This window comes from Phocoena phocoena, chromosome X (assembly GCF_963924675.1).
Source record: "Phocoena phocoena chromosome X, mPhoPho1.1, whole genome shotgun sequence".
NCBI classification, from domain to species: domain Eukaryota; kingdom Metazoa; phylum Chordata; class Mammalia; order Artiodactyla; family Phocoenidae; genus Phocoena; species Phocoena phocoena.
Genome location: NC_089240.1, coordinates 113,943,021 through 113,964,800, shown reverse-complemented (window position 1 = coordinate 113,964,800; position 21,780 = coordinate 113,943,021). Strand labels below are relative to the sequence as shown.

At 42.7% G+C, this 21,780-nt stretch overlaps 1 protein-coding gene across 1 annotated transcript; it reads right to left on the bottom strand.

Annotated features, from left to right (window-relative positions):
- Positions 1-1,883: 1,883 nt before the first annotated feature.
- Positions 1,884-2,120, bottom strand: LOC136142983 (small integral membrane protein 10-like protein 2A). The gene has a single exon (XM_065901280.1). The coding sequence runs from the start codon at positions 2,118-2,120 to the stop codon at positions 1,884-1,886; it is 237 nt and encodes a 78-aa protein (XP_065757352.1).
- Positions 2,121-21,780: the final 19,660 nt, after the last annotated feature.

The following is a 21,780-nucleotide window of genomic DNA, read 5'->3' as shown; positions in this document are numbered from 1 at the left end:
CACCACTGTCCCTTCCCCTCCTGGTGACACGGTCCCCAGGAGCCACCCATCCTCCCGTCCTGCCACCCAAACTGAGAGGGTTGTGCCACTCAACACTGAGGAGCCCTTGGTCCAGCCTTGGGTGGGATTTGCGGCAGGGTGGGGAGGTCCGGCTCTGTGGGTGAGGACCTTGCTCCCCAGGGGTGCTGGGACTCATCTCTCCCGTGCCCATCTCAGCTCAGACTGTCCCCCGGTCTTCCCTGTGACTTCCCATACACTCCACTTTCCCTACCATGGGCCCCTCTGTCTCTAGGTCCCCTGGGAGCCTCTGCTCCCTTCCCCCATCCCACGGTGCTAGGTCTTCCAGGAAAAGGTGGGAGAGTGCAGGCCCAGAGGCAGATTCGGCTCCACCACTTCTTACCTGTGTGACAAGGGCAAAGCGCTCCCCTCTCAGAGCCCCAGTAGGTGGGGAGGACAGAGCTCCCCCAGAGTGTCGCTAGGTCTGTCCTTCCTTCCCCACGCCAGAACCGCACCACTGGGCCACCCCACCCCTCGGGGTCTCTGCCTGGTCCCTTCCTGTCCTCGTGGGTCAGGCCCTTCTCTAGGCTGCTCCCCAGGCACCTCTAGGGTCAGGGTCAGGGTTAGGGTTAGGGACTCTCTTGACAAGACCAGAGAAGGGGCAGGTCACTTCCTATAACACCAGTTCCTGAGACAAAGAAAGAGATGGGGACTTGAGAGCTGCCTCCCCACCCAGAGAGGTCCCTGTCTCGCCAAGTGTCACCTCCTCTACAAGCCCCTTCTCCATCTCCCCTCCATCCCAGCCTGAGAGCTGCCCTCCGCTCAAGGAGATCCCCACTTTCCCAAATCCTCTGGGACATGGGGGCTGCTGGAGGCCGTCCAGGGCTGTGGCACCGGGAGGGCACGGGGAGGAGCTGGAGGGAGCGTGGCTGCGATGGCGGGAGGGCCGGGGAGGAATGCACCTTTCCTGCTCTTCCGTGGCCGCAGATGCGGAGCTTTGGAGGATGCCCCAGGAGAGCGGAGAGGGGAGCAACAGGGCCAGCAGCAGCAGGCAGAGAGCAGTCCCCCGGCCGCAGAGACCAGGCAGGGGGCCGGTTTGCAAAGCGCTGAGAAACAGATAGACCTGGGCTTTGGCCAAGAACACAGCCACCCTTCCAGGCTGCCCCCCAGCGTGTAGAGGACAAGGGTAGCAGCATCTTTTCTCCTCTAGGGCCTTCCCTGGGCCTCCCCTGGGCCTCCCCGAGCCCATTTCCCTCCACTCCCCCGTGTTCAGGTGACACCACTGGGGCTGTGGCCGGGAGGTGATGGGCTGACCCTCCAAGATGCCGAGGCCGCCGCCTCTCACCCCCATCTTGGAAATATGACAAGGGACTCCGGAGGGCATGCGCCTGCCCTGCCTTGCCTGCTCGCGGCTCGGCAGCTTTCCGGGCTGGCTTTCTCGGGCCCCTTCCACGTCTCCCCGAAACCACCGAGGGGCCCGGACATCTACATGTCATGGCAACCGCCTCCCTCCAGCCCGAAGTCCAACCTCTGGCCTCCTACCTCTTTGGTCAGGGCCAGTCATTCACGTTCCTGCTGCAGAATTTCTTCCTTCTGCTCCCCACTTCGCCCAAGGTGAGGCAACAGGTCGGCCGCACTCAAGTAATGTTCTCGAGTTCGATGGAAAGGGCTCGTTTCGCGAGTTTCTGTGCAGTTCGTCACCGGCCGCGACGTGGGTGACCAGAGCCGGGGCTTGGGGCTCGGTGGCCGTGACCTCCGCCGAGGTCTAGGGTCCGGGGGCCCGGGCCGCCCCTTCTCCTTCCCCCGCCGCGTCCCGGCGGCCCTGGGCCCCGCGGAGCTTCATGCCGGCGCCCCTGCCGTCGCGGCCGCGCGGTGGTTGCGGGCGCTCACTCGATCCGCACCTGCAGGCGGACGTTGAGCATCACCGAGGCCACGATGTAGAAGTAGGGGAAGTTCATGCGCAGCCGCCAGGCCAGGTCGAAGAAGGTGATCAGCGTGCGCGTGAGCCCCTTGCAGAAGGCGCCGTACGAGCCGCGGGCCGCAGCCGAGCGAGACAGCCGCACAGCCAGGCCCGACATGGCAGCCGCCGCCGCCGCCGCAGACAGGGCCGCCGACGCTGCCATGGGCCCGGCCCGGCGCACACCCCGCCGACCGATCGCACCGCAGGCGGGCGGGCAGGTGGAGCCGAGGCCTTGAGCCGACGGCCAGCAGCCCTCGCGTACCGTCCGGCTCTCGGTCTCGCCTACGCGGCTGGGCTCCAGCTGCAGTGGTAGCCACAGCCAAGTCTCCGCCTCAGCCGCCCAGGGACAGCCTCGCCCCCTCGCCTGCTCCCGGAGTTGCGGCCGCTAGCGTAGCTCCGCCCCTAGCATGGTCACGCCCCTTGCCGGGCGCCATAGAGCTGCGGGCGCGGACTCAGCCCCACCCCCAGACCCGTCCCCCGGGAAGCCCCGCCTCCTCCCGGGCTGCCAAGAAGAGAGCCCAGAGGGCCTTGAGTGCTTTGGAAGGCAGTGCTGTCCTGGGATTCTTTTGCAGAATGTGCTAGAGCAGGGGCAGTGGAGGCCCGGAGGGTCTGGACCGCTGGGCTTATTCTGCACAGAAGGTCCACCCTGAACGCTCTGCCCGTTTACACCATCCCCTCTCCCTCCCTGTCTCCACAGAAAACTGGGCCAGCCAACCCACTGTACTTTTTCTTAAAAGTATTTATTTATTTGGTTGTGCCGGGTCTTAGTTGCAGCAGGCGGGCTCCTTAGTTGTGGCATGCAAATTCTTAGTTGCAGCATGAATGTGGGATCTAGTTCCCCGACCAGGGATGGAACCTGGACCCCCTGCGTTGGGAGTGCGGAGTCTTATCCACTGTGCCACCAGGGAAGTCTCACTCTGTACTTTTCTTTAATTCACATTTTTCTGGTAACTCTGCACTATAGAGTTTCACCAAACCCACATGCACATTTTTCCCCCTTTCTGGTATATTTGCTGGTGTTGTGTATTTCTTTATTCATGAATTGCCCCATTGTCCTTCCCTTTTACCTGTAGGGGAGGAAAGACTTTCCCTCTACCCTCCTAGATTCAATATGTCAATATATACACTTCCTAGGTCAATGAAAAAAACCGACAACAGGCAGAGTAACAGGAGAAAAGGTATACATATTTATTAATTTTTAATGTTATTTGGGCGATGGCGTCATAAGAAAATAAAGAATACCCAGACAGGCAGTGAGATTTGAGATCTTATATGCCACCTTAACAGGGGAAGGGGAGGTAAGATGTAGGCAATCTAGGGAAGAGTAAATGATTTGTAGAAAGTTGGATGACATCTTAGAAGCATAGATGGGAGATTTCACAGTTTGAGACAGAGTTTGTCCGGGTGTGGTGTTGACATCTAGTTCTTCTCCTGTGGTAAGAGTCAATCCTCCCTGGTTGATGAAACTTCCAAGGAGGGGATTTATGACAGAGTTCCTTTTAGAAGCTCTGTCTTTAAGCAGATAAGGGGATTTCAGAGAAAGCTGTTTTTTCAGATGACTTCAGCTAAAGATAATCAGTATAACCGAAGTGGCATATTTTGGGGTGGCATGTACTGAAGTCCTTCATACCCTATAGTGATTTCTAAGCACTTCTCTTAATCCATTGTTTGTCCTGGATACTGCACAGAATCTCTCAGGTTGTCATTTGCCCTCGTTCATGGCATTTCTTGCTGGTGTGTTTAAAAGCCCTTTCATGGTTTCATCTCATCTTTATTGTAAGCCAAGTCCAACCCAAACTTGATCATGTTTTCAAGACTATTTAATGAAGTGGAAAAATGCTCATGTTTCCTTATAGTTGTAACTTTTAAAAAACTGTCTGCAAGAGGTAGAGTCACCACGACCCCATCCCAGTTTCACAAGGAGGGCTGACCTGAGTATTAAGGCTTTCTCAAAGTGCCTGTTCACCATCACATTTGAACATCTCTATGGCATCTGTGTGACTGTTTAAGAAACCCAACAGATTCGTATACACTGATTGGGCAATTGTCCTACCTACATGGTCAAGGAGAAAAAGGCAAACCTGAAGCATCAAGGACACTGAAAGAGGTGGTACAGAGCGGAACTAATCGCTGGTTCAGTTTACCACACATATGCAAATTCTATATTTGTGAAAACCTCCTTCAGAAGTGAAAGGGAAATAAGGACATTCTCAGATGAAAGGAAATTAAGAGAATTTTTCATCAGCAGACCTACCCTTAAAGAATGGCTAAAGAAAGTTCCCTAGACAGAAAGAAAATGATACGTGAGGAGGATGGCTTGATCGTTGAAGCAAAAATTATGTCATCTGCTGCCATTTATTACATATGGTGGGTATTGATCTTTTTTTTCCCATCCAGATATTTGGCTTCAGAAAAAATCAGATTAGGAAATGCTTATAAACAAGCTAGTGTTTCTGTTTTTAAATAACAGTTTCATTGAGATGTAATTCACATAGCATAGAATTCATCCTTTTAAACTCTGCAGTTCAATAGTTTTTAGTATATTTACAAAGTTGTGCAACCAGCACCACTATCTAATTTTAGAAAATTTCCCTCACCCCAAAAAGAAACCCTGTACCCCTTAGCAGTCAAACTCCATCACCCCCTTCTCCTAGGCCCTGGCAACCACTAATGTACTTTCTATTTTTGTGGATATGCTTATGCTGGACGTTTCATATAAATGAAATCATACACTATGCGGCTGTCCGTAACTGGCTTATTTCACTTAGCGTAAAGTTTTCAAGGTTCATCTTGTTGTGACCTGTATCAGTATTTCATTTTTCATGGCTAAATAATATTCCATTGTATGGCTAGGACAAATTTTGTTTATCCATTTATCAGCTGAAGGATATTTGGGTTGTTTCCACTTTGGGGCTGTTACGAATAATACTGTTAGGAACACTCATGTACAAAGTTTTGTGTGGACATACGTTTTCATTTCTCTTGGGTATATGCCTAGCAGTGGAATTGTTAGGCCATATGGTAACCCTATGTTTAACTTTCTAACAAACAGCGAAAGGGTTTGCCAAAGTGGATGCACCATTTAACAATCCCACCAACAATGTAAGAGGGTTATAGTTTCCCCCATATCCTACCAGCACTTGTTCTGCCTGTGTTTTTTATTATAAACATCCTAGTGACTGTGAGGTGGCACCTCATTATGGTATTTACTTTTATTTCCCTAATGACTAATGATGTTGAACATGTTGTCATGTGCTTGTTGGCCACCTTTGGAAAAATGTCTATTCAGACCCTTTGCTGATTTTTTTTATTGTAGTAAAATAGATGTATCATATATGACGTAATAAGAAAGATATACTTGGTCTTTGACCGTGGTTCCTGACACTGAGCTCCCAAAACTCTTATAATGTCCTGGATGATAGGGGTGCTAGAAGCATCTTATTCAGAGTGCCTAAATCCCTTTCTGGGGTAATAGGAGTGTCTTTCATTCTAATGAGGTGACCCTTGGTGGGCTCCTGGGTAGTTTCAGGATGGGGGCTGGTCCCCAGAAGGACCAAGTAATGATTAAAAGCTTAGTGCTTTCAGCCCCAAGGGGAGAAGAACCTGTCCATGTGTTGGAAGGATGGCACACCACAAACTCCACAGGGACACAAACTCCTGTGCTCGAGACCCTTGCAGACCTCTCCCTGAATACTTCTTCACCTGGCTGTTCCCTTGTATCCTTTATAATACCCTTTATAATAAGCTGGTAAGTGTAAGTAGTGTTTCCCTGAATTCTATGACCTGTTACAGCAAATTGTCAAACCCGAGGAGGAGATCATGGGAACCCCTGATTACAGCCACACTGTAAAGAAGTGTAGGGAACCTGGGAACTCATTACTTGTGATTGGCCTCTGAAGTGGGGGCAGTCTTATGGGACTGAGCCCTTAATCTGTGGGATCTGTGCTAACTCTGGGTAGTTAGTGTCAAGATTGAATTAAATTGTAGGGCAACCAGTTGGTGTCCACAAAGAACTGGAGAATTGCTTGGTGTAGAAAACCCACACATTTGGTGCCAGAAGTATTGCGAGCAGAGAAAGTTTCCCTTTACATAAAATTTACCATTGTAAAGTGTAGAATTCAATGGCATCAAGTACATTCACAAAGTTGTGTAACCATTACCACTATCTAGTTCCAGAACTTTTTCTCACCCTAAATGGGAAACCCCATACCCACTAAGCAGTCACAACTCGTCCCCACTTCCCCCTGTCATCCCCTGGCAACCACTAATCTGCTTCCTGTCTCTGTGGATTTGCCTGTTCTGGAAATTTCATGTGAATGAACTCACCTAGTATGTGGCCTTTGTGTCTGGCTTCTTTCATTTAGCATAATGTTTTTAAAAATCATCCATGTTCTAGCATATATCAGTACTTCATTTCATTTTATGGCTGAATAGTATTCCATTGTATGGATAGATCACATTTTGTTTACCCATTCATCCATTGAAGGACATTTGTGTTGTTTCAACTTTTTGATTATTATGAATAATGCTGCTATGAACATTGGGTACACGTATTTGTTTGGACATCTGTTTTCAATTCTTTCGGGTATACGCCTTGGAGAGGAATTGCTGGATCATATGGTAATTTTGTTTACTTTTTGAGGAACTAGGGAACTGTTTTCCACAGTAGCTGCACCTCATCCTCCCCTCCCGCCATTCACCCCTTAGCCTCTGGAAGGTCTCATGCCGTAAAGGACTTCCCCTTACATGCAAATCTGTCATAGCGTTGCCCAAATGAAACTCTTGTACTACTTCCTCGTGGTCATATTTGCCCCTTGATTAACCCCGTAATCCTTCAAATTCACTACCATTGGCCCCCATACCTGCTGGTTCTGCATCTGCACATACGGAGGGCTGACTGTATTCACTGTACATAGCACACTAGAGCATCCATGGATTTTGGTACGGGGGAGGGTGTGAGGCTCCAGGAACCAACTCCACGCAGATACAGAAGGACGACTGTATATTGTCCCAGTCCAGATTTGTTTCGGGGAAACTTTAGTGAAATGGGAGAGCTGCTGGAAAAACTGCACCCCAACATGATCCTGCCCCCGAAAGAGACACTCAGCGCTCCGCTCTTGCCTCTTTGACGGCACTCCATGGCCTCCAGCAAAGGAGCATTGCAGCTGGAGGAAGGAAAATGCCCTTGCTTCAGAAGCTACTGCATATCGGCTCTTCATAAATCAGCATTTTCCAAATCAGCCTGGATTCCCAGACACTGTGCTTAAGGGCACCCAGCACTCAGGCTCTGCCCGCCAGGATCGCCCTCCCACCCCCCTATATAGTACTCTGTGCCGCAGACGTGGGACTTTCTGTTGTCTCTTGGAATGCAACAGCCAGTGCAGTTTCTTCTGTCTAGCCGCAGAATCTGTTGAACATCCATTTCCTTTCCAGAACTAATGACTTTTGTTTTTCCATCCCAAGAGAACTTTGAACCCAGGAAGGTGGCCACTGCAATCCATGGAGGGGATTGTATAAGTCATTTTATATGTCTGTTGCTAATATTTTGTTTGAGGTGAGAGGAGAACCTTCTTCTTTGTTGAGTTTTTAAGACATTTTTGTAAATGTATTTAAAAATTGTTGCCTACCAGCTGTTAAAACTCCAAACTCTGCTGGGTTGTCACAGACTCAGTTCCCCGTTTGTGGCCAACGCTATCGGGCAACTTGTCTGTGGGAGTAATTCAGAATTGGGCCCAAAGAATTTGTATTAGCCTCATTTTTCTTCTTCAGGTACCATGCTGGCCGCCACACAAGAGAGGCATAGTGGTAGTGGTGTCAGATTTCTACCAAGTCATCAAATATTTCCATTTAAAGAACTTGATCATCATATTCACGTTGCATTCTTGTCTTTTAGTGTGTTTACAATTTTCAACAGCGATACTGAAGGGTAATCGGCATCTAAAATCCAGTAGTTTTCAGGGGAGGGGGCTAAGAGTTGTGAATGGTCCCTGTTGCATGGACTTTCAGGGAAGAGGGCTAAAAAGGAAGTTGAAACTGGGGCTCTGGGACAGGTTAGGTGGGGGTCTGTAGACTCAGTTAATCTGAACTCACAGTCTTCATTATTATTTAACTGGGAACTGCAATTCACATGTTGGACCCCTAGCCAAGGAAAAGGATTTTTGAATAAAGGAATATATTGACCATCATGATTACATTAAAATGAGAAATATTATTCTGTCAAAAAAAAATCCAAAATCTCAGGGCATACATCAAGCTGGTGAAAATATTCACAAATACAGCAGACAAAAGGCTGACATCTTTCCTGTGTAAGAAACTCCTATGAATCGATTAGATAAACAAAGGACATGAACAGGCAATTTACAACATGGGAACCACAACTAGTTTACAGACATGGAAAAATGTTCAGGCTCTCTGGTACAAAGGAAATTCAAATTCAAACAGTAATGAGATACTCTTTTTACCTATCTAATTAACACAATTAAAAAATATATACCACCATCACCAACCAAAAAAGAATACCTAGTACCCAGTGGTGACAAGGGTGTGGTATATAACATAATTCTCATACATTATTGGTGGGAATGTAAATTTGAATAATCCTTTTGGAAATAAACTAGGTAATATAAAGAGAACCATACAATTTTTATATCTTTGACCCATAATTTCCTTTTCTGGGAGTTTACTGGAAAACATAAACCTATATATGTGCTATGGACTATTTTCTCCCAAAATTGTGTTTCCTCCAAATTCATATGTTGAATTTCTAACCCTCATGTGATACTATTTGAAAGATAATTAAGTTTATATGAGGTCATGAGGGTGGGACCTTCATGATGGGATTAGTACCCTTGTAAGAAGAGATACCGGACAGCTTGTCTTCTTTCTCTTTCCCCATCACGTAAAGACACAGCCAGAATGCACCTGTCAACAAGCCAGGAAGACAGTTCTCATCAGAAATCAACCATATTGGCACCTTGATCTTAAACTTTTAGCCTCCAGAACGGAGGGAATATTAATTTCTGTCGTTTAAGCCACCTGGTCTATGATATTTTGTTATGGCAGCCCAAGCTGACTAAGACAACATGACTTTCATTCATTCATTCATTTATCTGTTTATTCAACAAATATTTATTGAGAGTCTGCTATACCCTAGGCACTATGTTATGTGCTGAGGGCACCATGAGGAATCAGGCAGGCATGGTCCTTGCCCTCATGGAGCTTACCGTGTAGTGGAAAGACACACATGAAACAGAAAACTATGGAAAATGCCATGGAGGAAAAGTACAGAGCACTATGAGAACATACACTGTGGGATTGACTGGGGTTATTTACACAAGCAGTGAATTGAAAACAACCTGAAGATCCATATAAAACAGATTGATTCAAGAAGTATCAATGCATCCACTTGGAGGATTACTACAAAGACATTTAAAAGTCCTTTAATAGTGATGGAAAATTGCTAAAAGAAAAAAAGGATAAAAATTGAGGACCTAGGAGGGTCAGATCAAGATGGCAGAGTAGGAGGACATGGAGCTCACTTCCCCCCACAAACACATAAAAAATACATCTACATGTGGAATACTTCTCACAGAAAACTAACTCGAAACTGGCAGAAGAACTCTTATACAACAAAAGCTGCAAAAAATATTTCCATGTAACAGGGTAGGATGGAAAAAAAGGCATAGGGTCAGGATCTCTGCCCCTGGGAGGGATCTGCAAGGAAGAGAAGGTCCAGAACCTCACCCTGGGGAGCAAGTGGGTTGAGCCACAGACCAGACATCCCAGGCCTGGGGTCCTGTGCTGAGAAGACAAGCTGCCTTCACTGCTGGGAGAACCACTGGGACAGATAGAAGGGCTGGAGAAGCCAAGATTCTACTTGCAAAGGGTGTGGGGTACTGACTTACCAACAAACAGGACAGAGAAAGCCATGCACTGTCAGCTGCCACCACGCTGCACTTCCCCATTCCAAGGGGGCAAACACCCCAGTCCTGCTCACTTCACACCGCAGCTTGGTGCAGGTTCTGGGCCAGCTGGGCCCTGGGAAAAGACTATGTCTAGCTATGCAGATACAGCCCTGAGGCCTAGAGTGTTGTCCAGGTGGGGTGACGTCAGCCAGTGTTGGCAGTAGCTTAATCAGAAGCTCAGATCTCTGATGGCAGCACAACCACTTCAAATCCTGCACCCACAATGCCCCGACCCCCAGCCCCAGCCTAGCAAACAGTCCAGCCCCACCCACTCCACATCACAGCCTTGCACTAGATCTGAGACAACCGCAACAGGAGAAAGGATGCAACCTTGGGCTGCATCTGGGCAGAGCAGCAGATGCCAACACAGGCAACACACTGCCTTCTGTGAGCACATGAGCCTCACTTACTTCAACACTCCCCTCCTTCGGGGCAAAATATGCACTCAAAGGAAACAGAGCCTGCTAGAGCCCAACCCTCAGGTCTTCTGCTCCAGCAACTGGGGAGCAGACCTGGCCCCTAACTGGGTGACAACAGCCATGGAGCAGAGAGGAAGTGCCACCTCATACCCTGCACAGGCTTTAGATCCCCCAACACTAACCACATCCCCTATCAAGGTGGTAGCAGCCAGCACACACTGAGGAGAGGCATGGTTGGCATCCACATCAAAAACAGCCCTTGCACTAAATACACTGGACACATGCAGCCTACACAAGGATGCTCCCACATAAAAACACCCTTTTGCAACCACGATACATAAATGTTTCTCCTAAATCCATAGACACGGAGAAAGTTAAGTAAAATAAAAAGGCAGAGGAACTACTCCTAATTAAAAAGCAAGAGAAAACCCCTGAAAAACTAAATAATGAAACAGAGATCACCAGTCTACCAGACATTGAATTAAAAAAAAAAAGAGGCAATAAAAATGCTAACTGAATTAAGAAGATTATCGATACAAATGCAGATCATTCTAACAAGGAGCTAGAAACTATGAAGATGCCCAAATCAAAAATAGATAATTCAATTTCTGAGATAAAAAGCAATCTAGAAGCAATAAACAGCCAACTAAATGACACAGAAGAACAAATAAGTGATCTCAAAGATAGAATAATCAAAGTCACCCAATCAGAACAGCAGACAGAAAGACAAATTAAAAAAATGAAAGCAACAAATGAGACCTATGGGATAATATAAACATGCCAACCTACACATATAGGGGTTCCAGAAGTAGGAGAGAGAGAGAGAAGGGGATCGAAAATGTATTTGAAGAAATTATGGCTGAAAGCTTCCCAAACCTAAAGAAGGAAACAGATATCCAAGTACAGGATGCACAGAGGATCCCAAACAAGATGAACCCAAACAGACCCACATCAAGACACATCGTAATTAAAATGGCAAAAGTTAAAGAAAGGATTCTAAAGGCAGCAAGAGGGAAAAAAAGAGTCATTTACAAGGGAACCCCCATAAAGCTATCAACAGAAACTTTCCAGGCCAGAAGGGAGTGGCATGATATATTCAAAGTCTTGAAAGGGAAAAACCTGCATGCAACCTAGGATACTCTACCCAGCAAGATTACCATTTAGAATAGAAGGACAGATAAAGAGTTTCTCAGACAAGCAAAAACTAAAAGAATTCAGTAATACTAAACCTACCCTAAAAGAAATATTGAAGAGCCTTCGCTAATCGGAAAAGAAGCAAGGAACTGTAGGAAAGGGAAAAATCCCAATAGGAAAGGCAAATATATAGTAAGGACTGAAGATCATTTAAATAAACCAGTATGTATATTTTTAAAAATTGTAAAAGTGACTATAACTAGAGTAAACAGTAAAAGGATAAGCATGAAGATAAAAATAGGACATCAAAAGCACAAAATGTGGGGGATGGGAGTAAAAATGTAGATATTTTCAAATGTGTTTGAACTTAAATGATTATCAGTTTCATGCAAGTAGATATAGTTGTGGATGAACATACATGGTAACCACAATTCAAAATCCTTCAATAGATTCACAAAAAACAAGAAAAAAGAGCTCAAGCATACTACAAAAGAAAATCATCAAACCACAATAGGAAAAACAAAAAGAAGAAGAAATAAACAAAGAAGAACTACAAAACAACTGGAAAACAATGAATAAAGTGGCAATAAGTACATACCTATCAATAATTACGTTAAATGCCAATGGACTAAATGCTCCAATCAAAGGACATAGAGTGGCTGATTGGATAAAACAAAAACCTTCAATATGCTGCTTATATGGGACTCACTTCAGGGCAAATCACACACACACACTGAAAGTGAGGGGATGAAAAAACGTATTTCATGCAAATGGAAATGACAAGAAAGTGGGGGTACCAATACTCATATCAGACAAAATAGATTTTAAAACAAAGGCCATAAAGAAAAAGAAGGACGTGACATAATGATAAAGGGATCAATACAAGAAGAGGATATTATACTTGTTTATATGCACCCACTACAGGAGCACCTAAATATACAAAGCAAGTACTAACAGACATAAAGAGAGAAACTGGCAATAATAAAATAATAGTGGGAGAGTTTAACACTCCACTTAGATCAATGGACAGAGCATCCAGACAGAAAATCAGTAAGGCAACAGAGGTCCTAAATGAGACAATAGACCAGTTGGACTTAATTTATATCTACAGGACACTACATTCCAAAAAAGTGGAATAAACATTCTTTTCAAGCATGCATGGAACATGCTCCAGGATAGGCCACATATTAGGTCACAAAACAAACTGCAATAAATTTAAGAAGATAGAGATTATATCAAGCATTTTTTGCAACCACAATGGTATGAAACTAGAAATCAACTACAAAAAGAAAAACAGGGAAAAAACAAACATGTGGAGACTAAACAATATGCTACTAAAAAGAAAAAAACCAATGGATCAATGATGAAATTAAAGAATAAATCAGAAAATGCCTCCAGACAAACAAAAATGAAAACACAACTTTACAAAATCTATGGGATGCAGCAAAAGCGTTCTAAGAGGGAACTTCATAGCGATGCAAGCCTTCCCCAAAAAACAAGAAAAACCTCAAATAAACAATGTAAAAGAATTAGAAAAAGAAGAACAAACGAAGCCCAAAGTCAGCAGAAGGAAGGAAATAATGATGCTGAGAGTGGAAATAAAATAGAGATAAAAAAACAATAGAAAAGATCAATGAAACTAAAACCTGGTTTTTTGAAAAGATAAACAAATTAACAAACCTTTAGCCAGACTCACCAAGAAGAAAAGAGAGAGGACCCAAATTAACAAAATAAAATTTGTCCAAAATAAAATGGAAAATTCATAGAAACATCCAGCCTACCAAGACTGAGTCGAGAAGAAACAGACAATGTGAACAGACCAATCACTAGAAGCAAGATAGAATCTGTAATTTAAAGAACTCCCTGTAAACAAAAGTCCAGGACCAGACAATTTCTCTGTGGAATTCTACCAAACATATAAAGAAGAACTTATGCCTATCCTTCTCAAACTATTCCAAAAGATTGAAGAGGAAGGGACACTCCCAAATTCATCCTATGTGGCCACCATTACCCTGGTACCAAAACCAGACAGAGACACTACAAAAAAAGAAAATTATAGGCAGATATTTTTGATAAGATGCAAAAATCCTCAACCAAATATAAACAAACTGAATCCAACAACACATAAAAAAGATCAGACACCACAACCAAGTTGGATTCATCCCAAGTTCACAAGGATGGTTCAACATACACAAATTAATCAATGTGATACGCCACAATAACAAAAGGAAAGACAAAAATCAGATGGTCATCTCAGTAGACACAGGAAAAGCATTTGACAAAATTGAACATCCATTCATGATAAAAACTCTCATCAAAGTGGGTATAGAGGGAACATATCTCAATATATTAAAGGCCATTTATGACAAACCCGCAGCCAACATAATACTCAACAGTGAAAAGCTGAAACCCTTCTCACTAAATTAAGGAAAAGACAAGGATGCCCACTCTCACCACTTCTATTCAACATAGTATTGGAAGTCCTAGCCACAGCAATCAGACAAAAAAAAAAAAGACAGAAAGAAAAGAAATAAAAGGCATCCAAATTGGAAGGGAAGTGTTAAAATTGTCATTATACACAGATGACATGATACTCTATATAGAAACCCCACAAAAACTATTAGACTGATAAATGAGTTCAGAAAGGTAGTAGGATACAAGATTAACATACAGAAATCTGTTGCATTTCTTTACACTAACAATGAAATATCAGAAAGAGAAAGTAAAATTCCTTTTTTTAAAAAAATACCTAGGAATAAACCTGACCAAGGAGGTAAAAGACTTATACACTGAGAACTATGAAACATTGATAAAGGAAATTGAAGATAATTCAAAGAAATCCATGTTTTTGGATTGGAAGAATTAATATTGTTAAAATAGCCATACTACCCAAAGCAATCTGCAGATTCAATGCAATCCCTATCAAATTACCCATGACGCTTTTCGCAGAGCTAGAATAAATAATCCTAAAATTTATATGGAACTATGAAGACCCAGAATTTCCAAAGCAATCCTAGAATAAAGAACAAAGCTGGAGGCATAACCCTCTCAGACTTCAGACAATACTACAAAGTTACAGTAGTCAAAACATCATGGTATTGGCACAAAAACAGACATATGAATCAGTGGAACAGAATGGAGAGCCCAGAAATAAACCCACACACCTCTGGTCAATTAATCTTCAACAAAGGAGGCAAGAATATATAATAGGGAAAAAGACATTCTCTTTAGCAAGTGGTGCTGGGAAAGCTGGACAGCCGCATGTAAATCAGTGAAGGTAGAACCCTCCCTCACACCACAAAAAAATAATCTCAAAATGCCTTAAAGACTTAAATATAAGACATGACACCTTAAAACTCCTAGAAGAGAACATAGGCAAAACATTCTCTGACATAAACCCTACCAATGTTTTCTTAGGTCAGTCTCCCAAGGCAAAAGAAATAAAAGCAAAAATAAACAAATGGGACCTAATCAAACTTATAAGCTTTTGCACAGCAAAGGAAACCATAAACAAAATGAAAAGACAACCTACAGACTGGGAGAAAATAGTTGAAAATGATGCGACCAACAAGGGCTTAATTTCCAAAATAAGCAAACAGCTCATATAACTCAATATCAAAAAACCCCAAACAACCCAATGAAAAAATGGGCAGAAGACCTAAATAGACATTGTACAAAGAAGACATACAGATGACCAACAGACACATGAAAAGATGCTCAACATTGCTAATTACTAGAAAAATGCAAATCAAAACCACAATGAGGTATCACCTCACCCGCCAGAATGGCTATCATCAAAAAGTCTGCAAATAACAAGTGTTGGACAGGGTGTGGAGAAAAGGGGACACTTGTACACTGTTGGTAGGAATGTAAATTGGTGTAGCCACTATGGAAAACAGTATGGAAGTTCCTAAAGAAAAACTAGAAGTAGAGCTACCATATGATCCAGCAATTCCACTCCTGGGTATATATCCAGAAAAAAAAGAAAACTCTAATTTGAAAAGATACATGCACCCCAATGTTCATAACAGCACTATGTACAATAGCTAAGACATGGAAGCAACCCAAGGGCCCATCAACAGACGAGTGGCTTAAGAAGATGTGGTACACACACACACACACACACACACACACACACACACACACACACACATAATGGAATATTACTCGGCCATAAAAAGAAGGAAATTCTGCCATTTGCAGCAACATGGTTGGAACTAGAGAACATTATACTAAGTGAAATAAGCCAGACAGAGAAAGACAAATATTGTATGATATTACTTATATGTGGAACCTAAAAAATAATACAAATGAATGTATGTACAAGACAGAAACAGACTCAAAGACATAGAAAACAAACTTACAGTTACCAAAAGGGAGCAGGAGGAGGGAAGGGACAAATTAGGGGTCTGGGATCAACAGATACAAACTACTATATATAAAATAGGTAAGCAACAAGGACTTACTGTATAACACCAGAAATTACACCCAATACCTTATAATAACCTATAATGGAATATAATCTGCAAAAACAAAACAAAAAAAACTGAATCACTATGCTGTACACCTGAAACTAATACAATATTGTAAATCAACTATACTTCAATTTAAAATATTGTAGACCCAGTAGCACTAAAACTATGTTAAAAAAGAGAGAGAGAGATGAACTACTCCTCCAAACTTAGGCAAAAAAGACAAAGAATGGAAGGAGAAATATCAGGATATTAATAGATCTATTAGTGATTTATTTTCTTTTTCTGCTATTTGGGAAATTTCTCCCCTTCACTGATTCACAATGAATACCACGCCTAATGTTATATGTTATTTAAAGCAGTGCTACTGTAGGCTTAGAGAAATGTTTCTGTAAACATTAGTAAAATATTTATTGGCAAAAGACCTCTTGTAGCTTTAAGAACATCATTTTACTACAGACTGAAATTCACTTACACTGAGGAATTAATATCACAGAAACTCCAAGTTATTGGGTGATTTCACCTACAAGTTGTTGCCATAGCCCTAGGTGATTTCACCTACAAGTTGTTGCCATAGCCCTAAGGGCAGATCACAAAACCAGGACGAGGAAGAGTTAGGACTGAATCTCACATCTTCTGAGCAATACCCCTTCTGTTTACAGCCAACTGTATAACGTTATCAGGAGTAAGGATGAATTCTGTTGAGTAACGGACAAGTGGGAAAGTGAAATGTTCTGATTTGGCCTGACTCACATTAAAACCATGTCCTCTCCATAGGTCACCTGGAATTTCCCAGACCATTACTCTTCTCTCACTCAACTATTCTTCAAGTATTTATTGAGCACTGATTATCTGACAGGCATTGTTCTAGGTGCTAGAAGCACAGCAGAGAACAACACCCACACCATCCTTGCCCTCAAGAAGTTGACATTCTTTTTTTATGCCGGCAAGTGTCGTCATGGAGATGTTGGTTTTTCTTGTCCTTAGATATATGGGTTTGTAGAGGAGAAAAGACTTTTACTCTACTCTCTTATGTTCTGTAACTGGGACCTGGAAATTAAACTGATGAAAGCAAGATTAACAAGAGAAGATGCATACAAATTTAATTTTATGTGCACAAATGTTTGACAGAAAGGAAGTGAAAGCTCAAAGAAACTATTAGACTTGGGAGTTTATATACCACTTAAACAAAGGGTGATAAATTGTGAAGAAGTGACTAGATAAAGAAAAGTGGGGGAGGGGTGTTGGGCTTCTATGGGCAGTAAATTGGGGGAAGGTAAATATATGGGAAATTATGAAGATAAGGGTAATTTAGTAAGGGTTTTTTGGTGCAGACTCATCTCAATGTCATCTTTAATGTCTAATAATAAGGGTTGTATTCTTCCTCCTGGAACAAGAGGAGAAGGGACACCTTCAAAAGGGAAATTTATGTCCTGCTTTAGGCAGATAGGAGAAAGGCAAAGAGCTCTTCCTGTATTTGCTTTTTCTCAATTGCCTTCAGCTCAAAATAATCTTTATGCCAAGGTGGGATATTTGCAGTGGCATATTCTTTTTTTTTTTTTTTTTTTTTTTTTTGCGGTACGGGGGCCTCTCACTGCTGTGGCCTCTCCTGTTGCGGAGCACAGGCTCCGGACGCACAGGCTCAGCGGCCATGGCTCACGGGCCCAGCCACTCCGCGGCATGTGGGACCCTCCCGGACCGGGGCACGAACCCGCGTCCCCTGCATCGGCAGGCGGACTCTCAACCACTGCGCTACCAGGGAAGCCCAGCAGTGGCATATTCTGATCCCTTACAGGTTTGCAAAATTTTAGAGCTGGAAGAGGCTTTAGAAATCCTCTAATGTAGTATATCTTAAACTTTTGTGAGTCATTAATGACTTTGAAAATGTAGTGAAACCTATAAATCACCTCCCCAGAAACAATTTCAAATAAAAAATTGGTATATACTTACAGGGAGTTCAGACTCTCCTGAAACATGTCTATGGACATCTTACGAGTCTCAAAATGATTCTCAAAAAATGAGAATCAGGGGAATTCCCTGACGGTCCAATGGTTAGGACTCTGTGCTTCCACTGCAGGGAGCATGGGTTCGATCCCTGGTCGGGGAACTAAGATCCCACATGCCACGTGGCATCACCAAAAAAAATAAAATGAGAATCAGTTTTCCCTGTCCTTGTCTAGCTAATTCTCCAGTGCCCCATGGGCTTAGTGGCAGCCAAAAATAAAATGAGAGGCTGGATGATTGCATGATTACTGCTTAATTCATTAACTTGCTTTTGATTAATTAAGTTTTATTATAAAAAATTCAAACATTCACAATTTTTTAAAGATAAGTTTAACAAGTTTCCTGGATCTGTCCCCCAGATTCAATAAATGTCAACATTTGGCCACCTTGTTTCATTTATCCCTCCCCTGACAGTTTTTCTTTTCCTTTTTCTTTTCTAAAAATCAATTAAAAAAATTTAATTGAATAGGGCTTCCCTGGTGGTGCAGTGGTTGAGAATCTGCCTGCCAATGCAGGGGACACGGGTTCAAGCCCTGGCCTGGAAAGATCCCACATGCCGCAGAGCAACTGGGCCTGTGAGCCACAACTGCTGAGCCTGCGCGTCTGGAGCCTGTGCTCCGCAACAAGAGAGGCCGCGACAGTGAGAGGCCCGCGCACTACGATGAAGAGTGGCCCCCGCTTGCCGCAACTAGAGAAAGCCCTCGCACAGAAACGAAGACTCAACACAGCCAAAAATAAATAAATAAATAAATAAAAGCCATTTCTAAAACACTACTCTTAAAAAAAGAAATTTAATTGAATAAATTTGACGTGTATCATTGTGCAAGTTAAAGATGTTAGATACATTTCTATGTTGTAATATGATTGCTAATGTGGCTATATTTATCACATTATATAATTATAGTACAATGTTGTCTATATTCATTATACTGTGCCTTAGATCTGTGTGACTTATTTACTACTTGTTACAAGTTTGTAGCCTTAAACACCATCACTCTTATCCCTCCTCCATCCCCTAGTAACCACCATTTTACTGTTTTTCACTAGTTTAACTTTTTTAGATTCTACATATAAGTGATATCATACAGTACTTGTCTTTCTCTCTCTGGCTTATCTGACTTAGCATAATGTGCTCAAAGCCATCCATGCTGTCACAAATGGAAAGATAACTTCCTTTCTCATGCCTGAATAATATTCCATTGTGTATATGTACCACATCTTTTTTATCCGTTCATCCGTTGATGGGCATTTGGCGTCCCCTGACAGTTTTGACTGAAGTATTTTAAAGGAAATCTAAGACAACATGTTATTTCACTCGTGATTACTGCATTATATGTCACTAAATCATAAGGATATGCCATATCCCAATTAATAGTAATTCCCTGGCCAATTAATAGAAATCACCTAATATCATTTAATTCCAAGTTTATATTCAAATTTCTCTTAATTGTTTTGTTCAAATGAAGACCCAAATAACATCTGCATAGTTAATTTGCCTTTTGTATCTCTTTAGTATCTTTCATTCATTCAATAGTTTGCTCCTGACACCCCTGTTTATTGATTTGTTTTAAGAATGAGCTTTGTGTTCTTGAAGAATCTCCCACATTCTGGGTTCAGCCAGTTACTTCTTTGTGCCATCATTTTATTTGTTCCTCTATTCCATGTAATCATAAAACCTGGGAATTAGAGATAGATAACTTTTATGTTTTGCTCTATTCTGTTTAGTATAAAAGAGAAGGAAGAATCTATGAGAATCCTCTTGCCTCATAGAGAGTGGGAAAGACATACTTTCCTATATCTTCTTCAATATGGATTGTTTCATTATTTTGCTGGTTTATTTCTGTGCTACGAAACAGAGGCCTTTCCGGATATAGGGACCTTCCATTTCCTGCATATGTTTCTATTCTGAAGAGCATGTAGGCTGTAGTAAAATATATTCCAAATCCAGCACTGAGGCAATGTGCATGGAAGTGTCTGGCATAATACCTAAGACATCTCAATCTGGTAACTGTTAGTTAATGCTGAAGCAAAATAAATTCAATCCTCACTCAAAATAATTGTATGTCTAGTTATTAAAATAATCATTTTCTGGATTGAGGGAAACAAAATCCTCTAGAACCCCCCCTTAATATAAACTAAGGTATTATCTGTATTGGGTAAAGAATAAAAATACCCCTTCCTATTCATTGACACAATTTCAACTTCTAGAAAATTTTGTGATTGTTTGGTACCCCAAAATTGATCATAAAAAACCAAAATTATTTTTAATAAATAATAAAGCTAGTCAAAAGGCTGAAGCCCCAGCACACAACTTATGAGGGTGAAGTCAATTCTTAGTTCACATGTAATAGTTGTAGGAAAAATGAATACTCCGTGTAATTATCAAAAGTTTTTCAGCTTATTTACTTCGATAACTATACAGTCAACCCTCAGTGTCCAAGGGAGATTGGTTCCAGGAGCCCTGCGGAGAACAAAATCCACCCAGGTAATTTATAAGTCCCTTATATAAAATGGTCTAGTGCAGTCGGCGCTCTGTAACTGCAAATTCGGAAGCTGCGGTTACGGAGGGACGATTGTCTATTTTCCCTCTTCTTGAGTGCTGCCCAGCCTTTATCCTCTTCTCTTCCTATTGCTCACACTCATTGATTCAGTCCATTATTTTAATTCCCACTTCTAGGGTCATACTAATGGTGTTCGCATGCTTGCAACTCAGAGCACTGTGCTTGGACATTGGCAAGAGTTTAATACAGACTTGTGGAATAAACTTACAAATCTCCTTTGTTAGCCTCGATTCTCTCCCAAGCTCCAAATCTACACGTTAGGGAACTAATATAGGGCAGTGGCTAATAGGGTGGGCTATAAGATAAGAGTGTTTAGGTATAAACCTTGGCTCAGGTACTAGCAAGTTGTGTGGCTCAGAGGAAGTTACTTAAATTTTCTAAGGCTTTTTTTCTTGATCTATAATAGAGGGATGATAACAAAACAAGCCTTATAAAGCTATTGTAAGTATTAAGCAATGTAATGCATGTCACGGGCTTAGCAGAGTGTCCAACCCAACACATAATAAGCCCTCTATAAACAATACCTTTGTTTAACTGTTTGGTAGATATTGTCTCACTGATGTCTCCCAAATACCTAAAATCTGTCCAAAACTTAATCCATTACCTTAAACTCAGTGTTTCTATCACTGGGCAGGCTTCTCAGGTGCAGGCAGACAACTGATTCCCTGTACATGGCACACTTTCTCACAGTTCCAGTACTCTAGTCACCGTATTCCCTTAGTGTAGAATACACTTTGTTTCGATTTCTGAATTTTGTACCTATACTTCAACCTCCTTCACTTTCCTGGTTTCCTTAATAAACTTTTTTGGAATTAAGAGCTTCCTTCTCCAGTGTTGTGTATTGAGTAATATGATTTCAAACCCACTTGTTTTGATCTAAGAATGAAGCTGTTTACATTGAGGAAGTGTGTCATTATTGATATCAGTGGTTGACCATAAGCATTCAGTAGTTCAGCTTTAGCACTGCTGGGGGCTTATCGATAAGAGCATGTGAAGGAGCGACTATGACTGGCGGACATTTAAGCTTTAAATACCAAGAGGTGTGAACAGCATCTCCAGAGTGTTTGGTCTGGGCGAGGCGACTCTTTGCTGATCTAAATAGCTCTCTGAAGACCTTGCGGGGAGCGGGGAGGGGAGGGACTCTTTACCTGCTGTGGTGAAAACCGAGCAGCGGCCCCTTGAAGGAGACCATCTTGCCCGTCAGCATGGCTACTTCCCTCCCTAGCAACGTGCCCTAGCAACGGGGGACTTTTGCTTTGCTGGGGCAGC

Coding starts and splice junctions, on each gene's coding strand:
- LOC136142983 (XM_065901280.1), bottom strand. CDS start 2,120: ATGGCAGCGTCGGCGGCCCTGTCTGCGGCGGCGGCGGCGGCTGCCATG.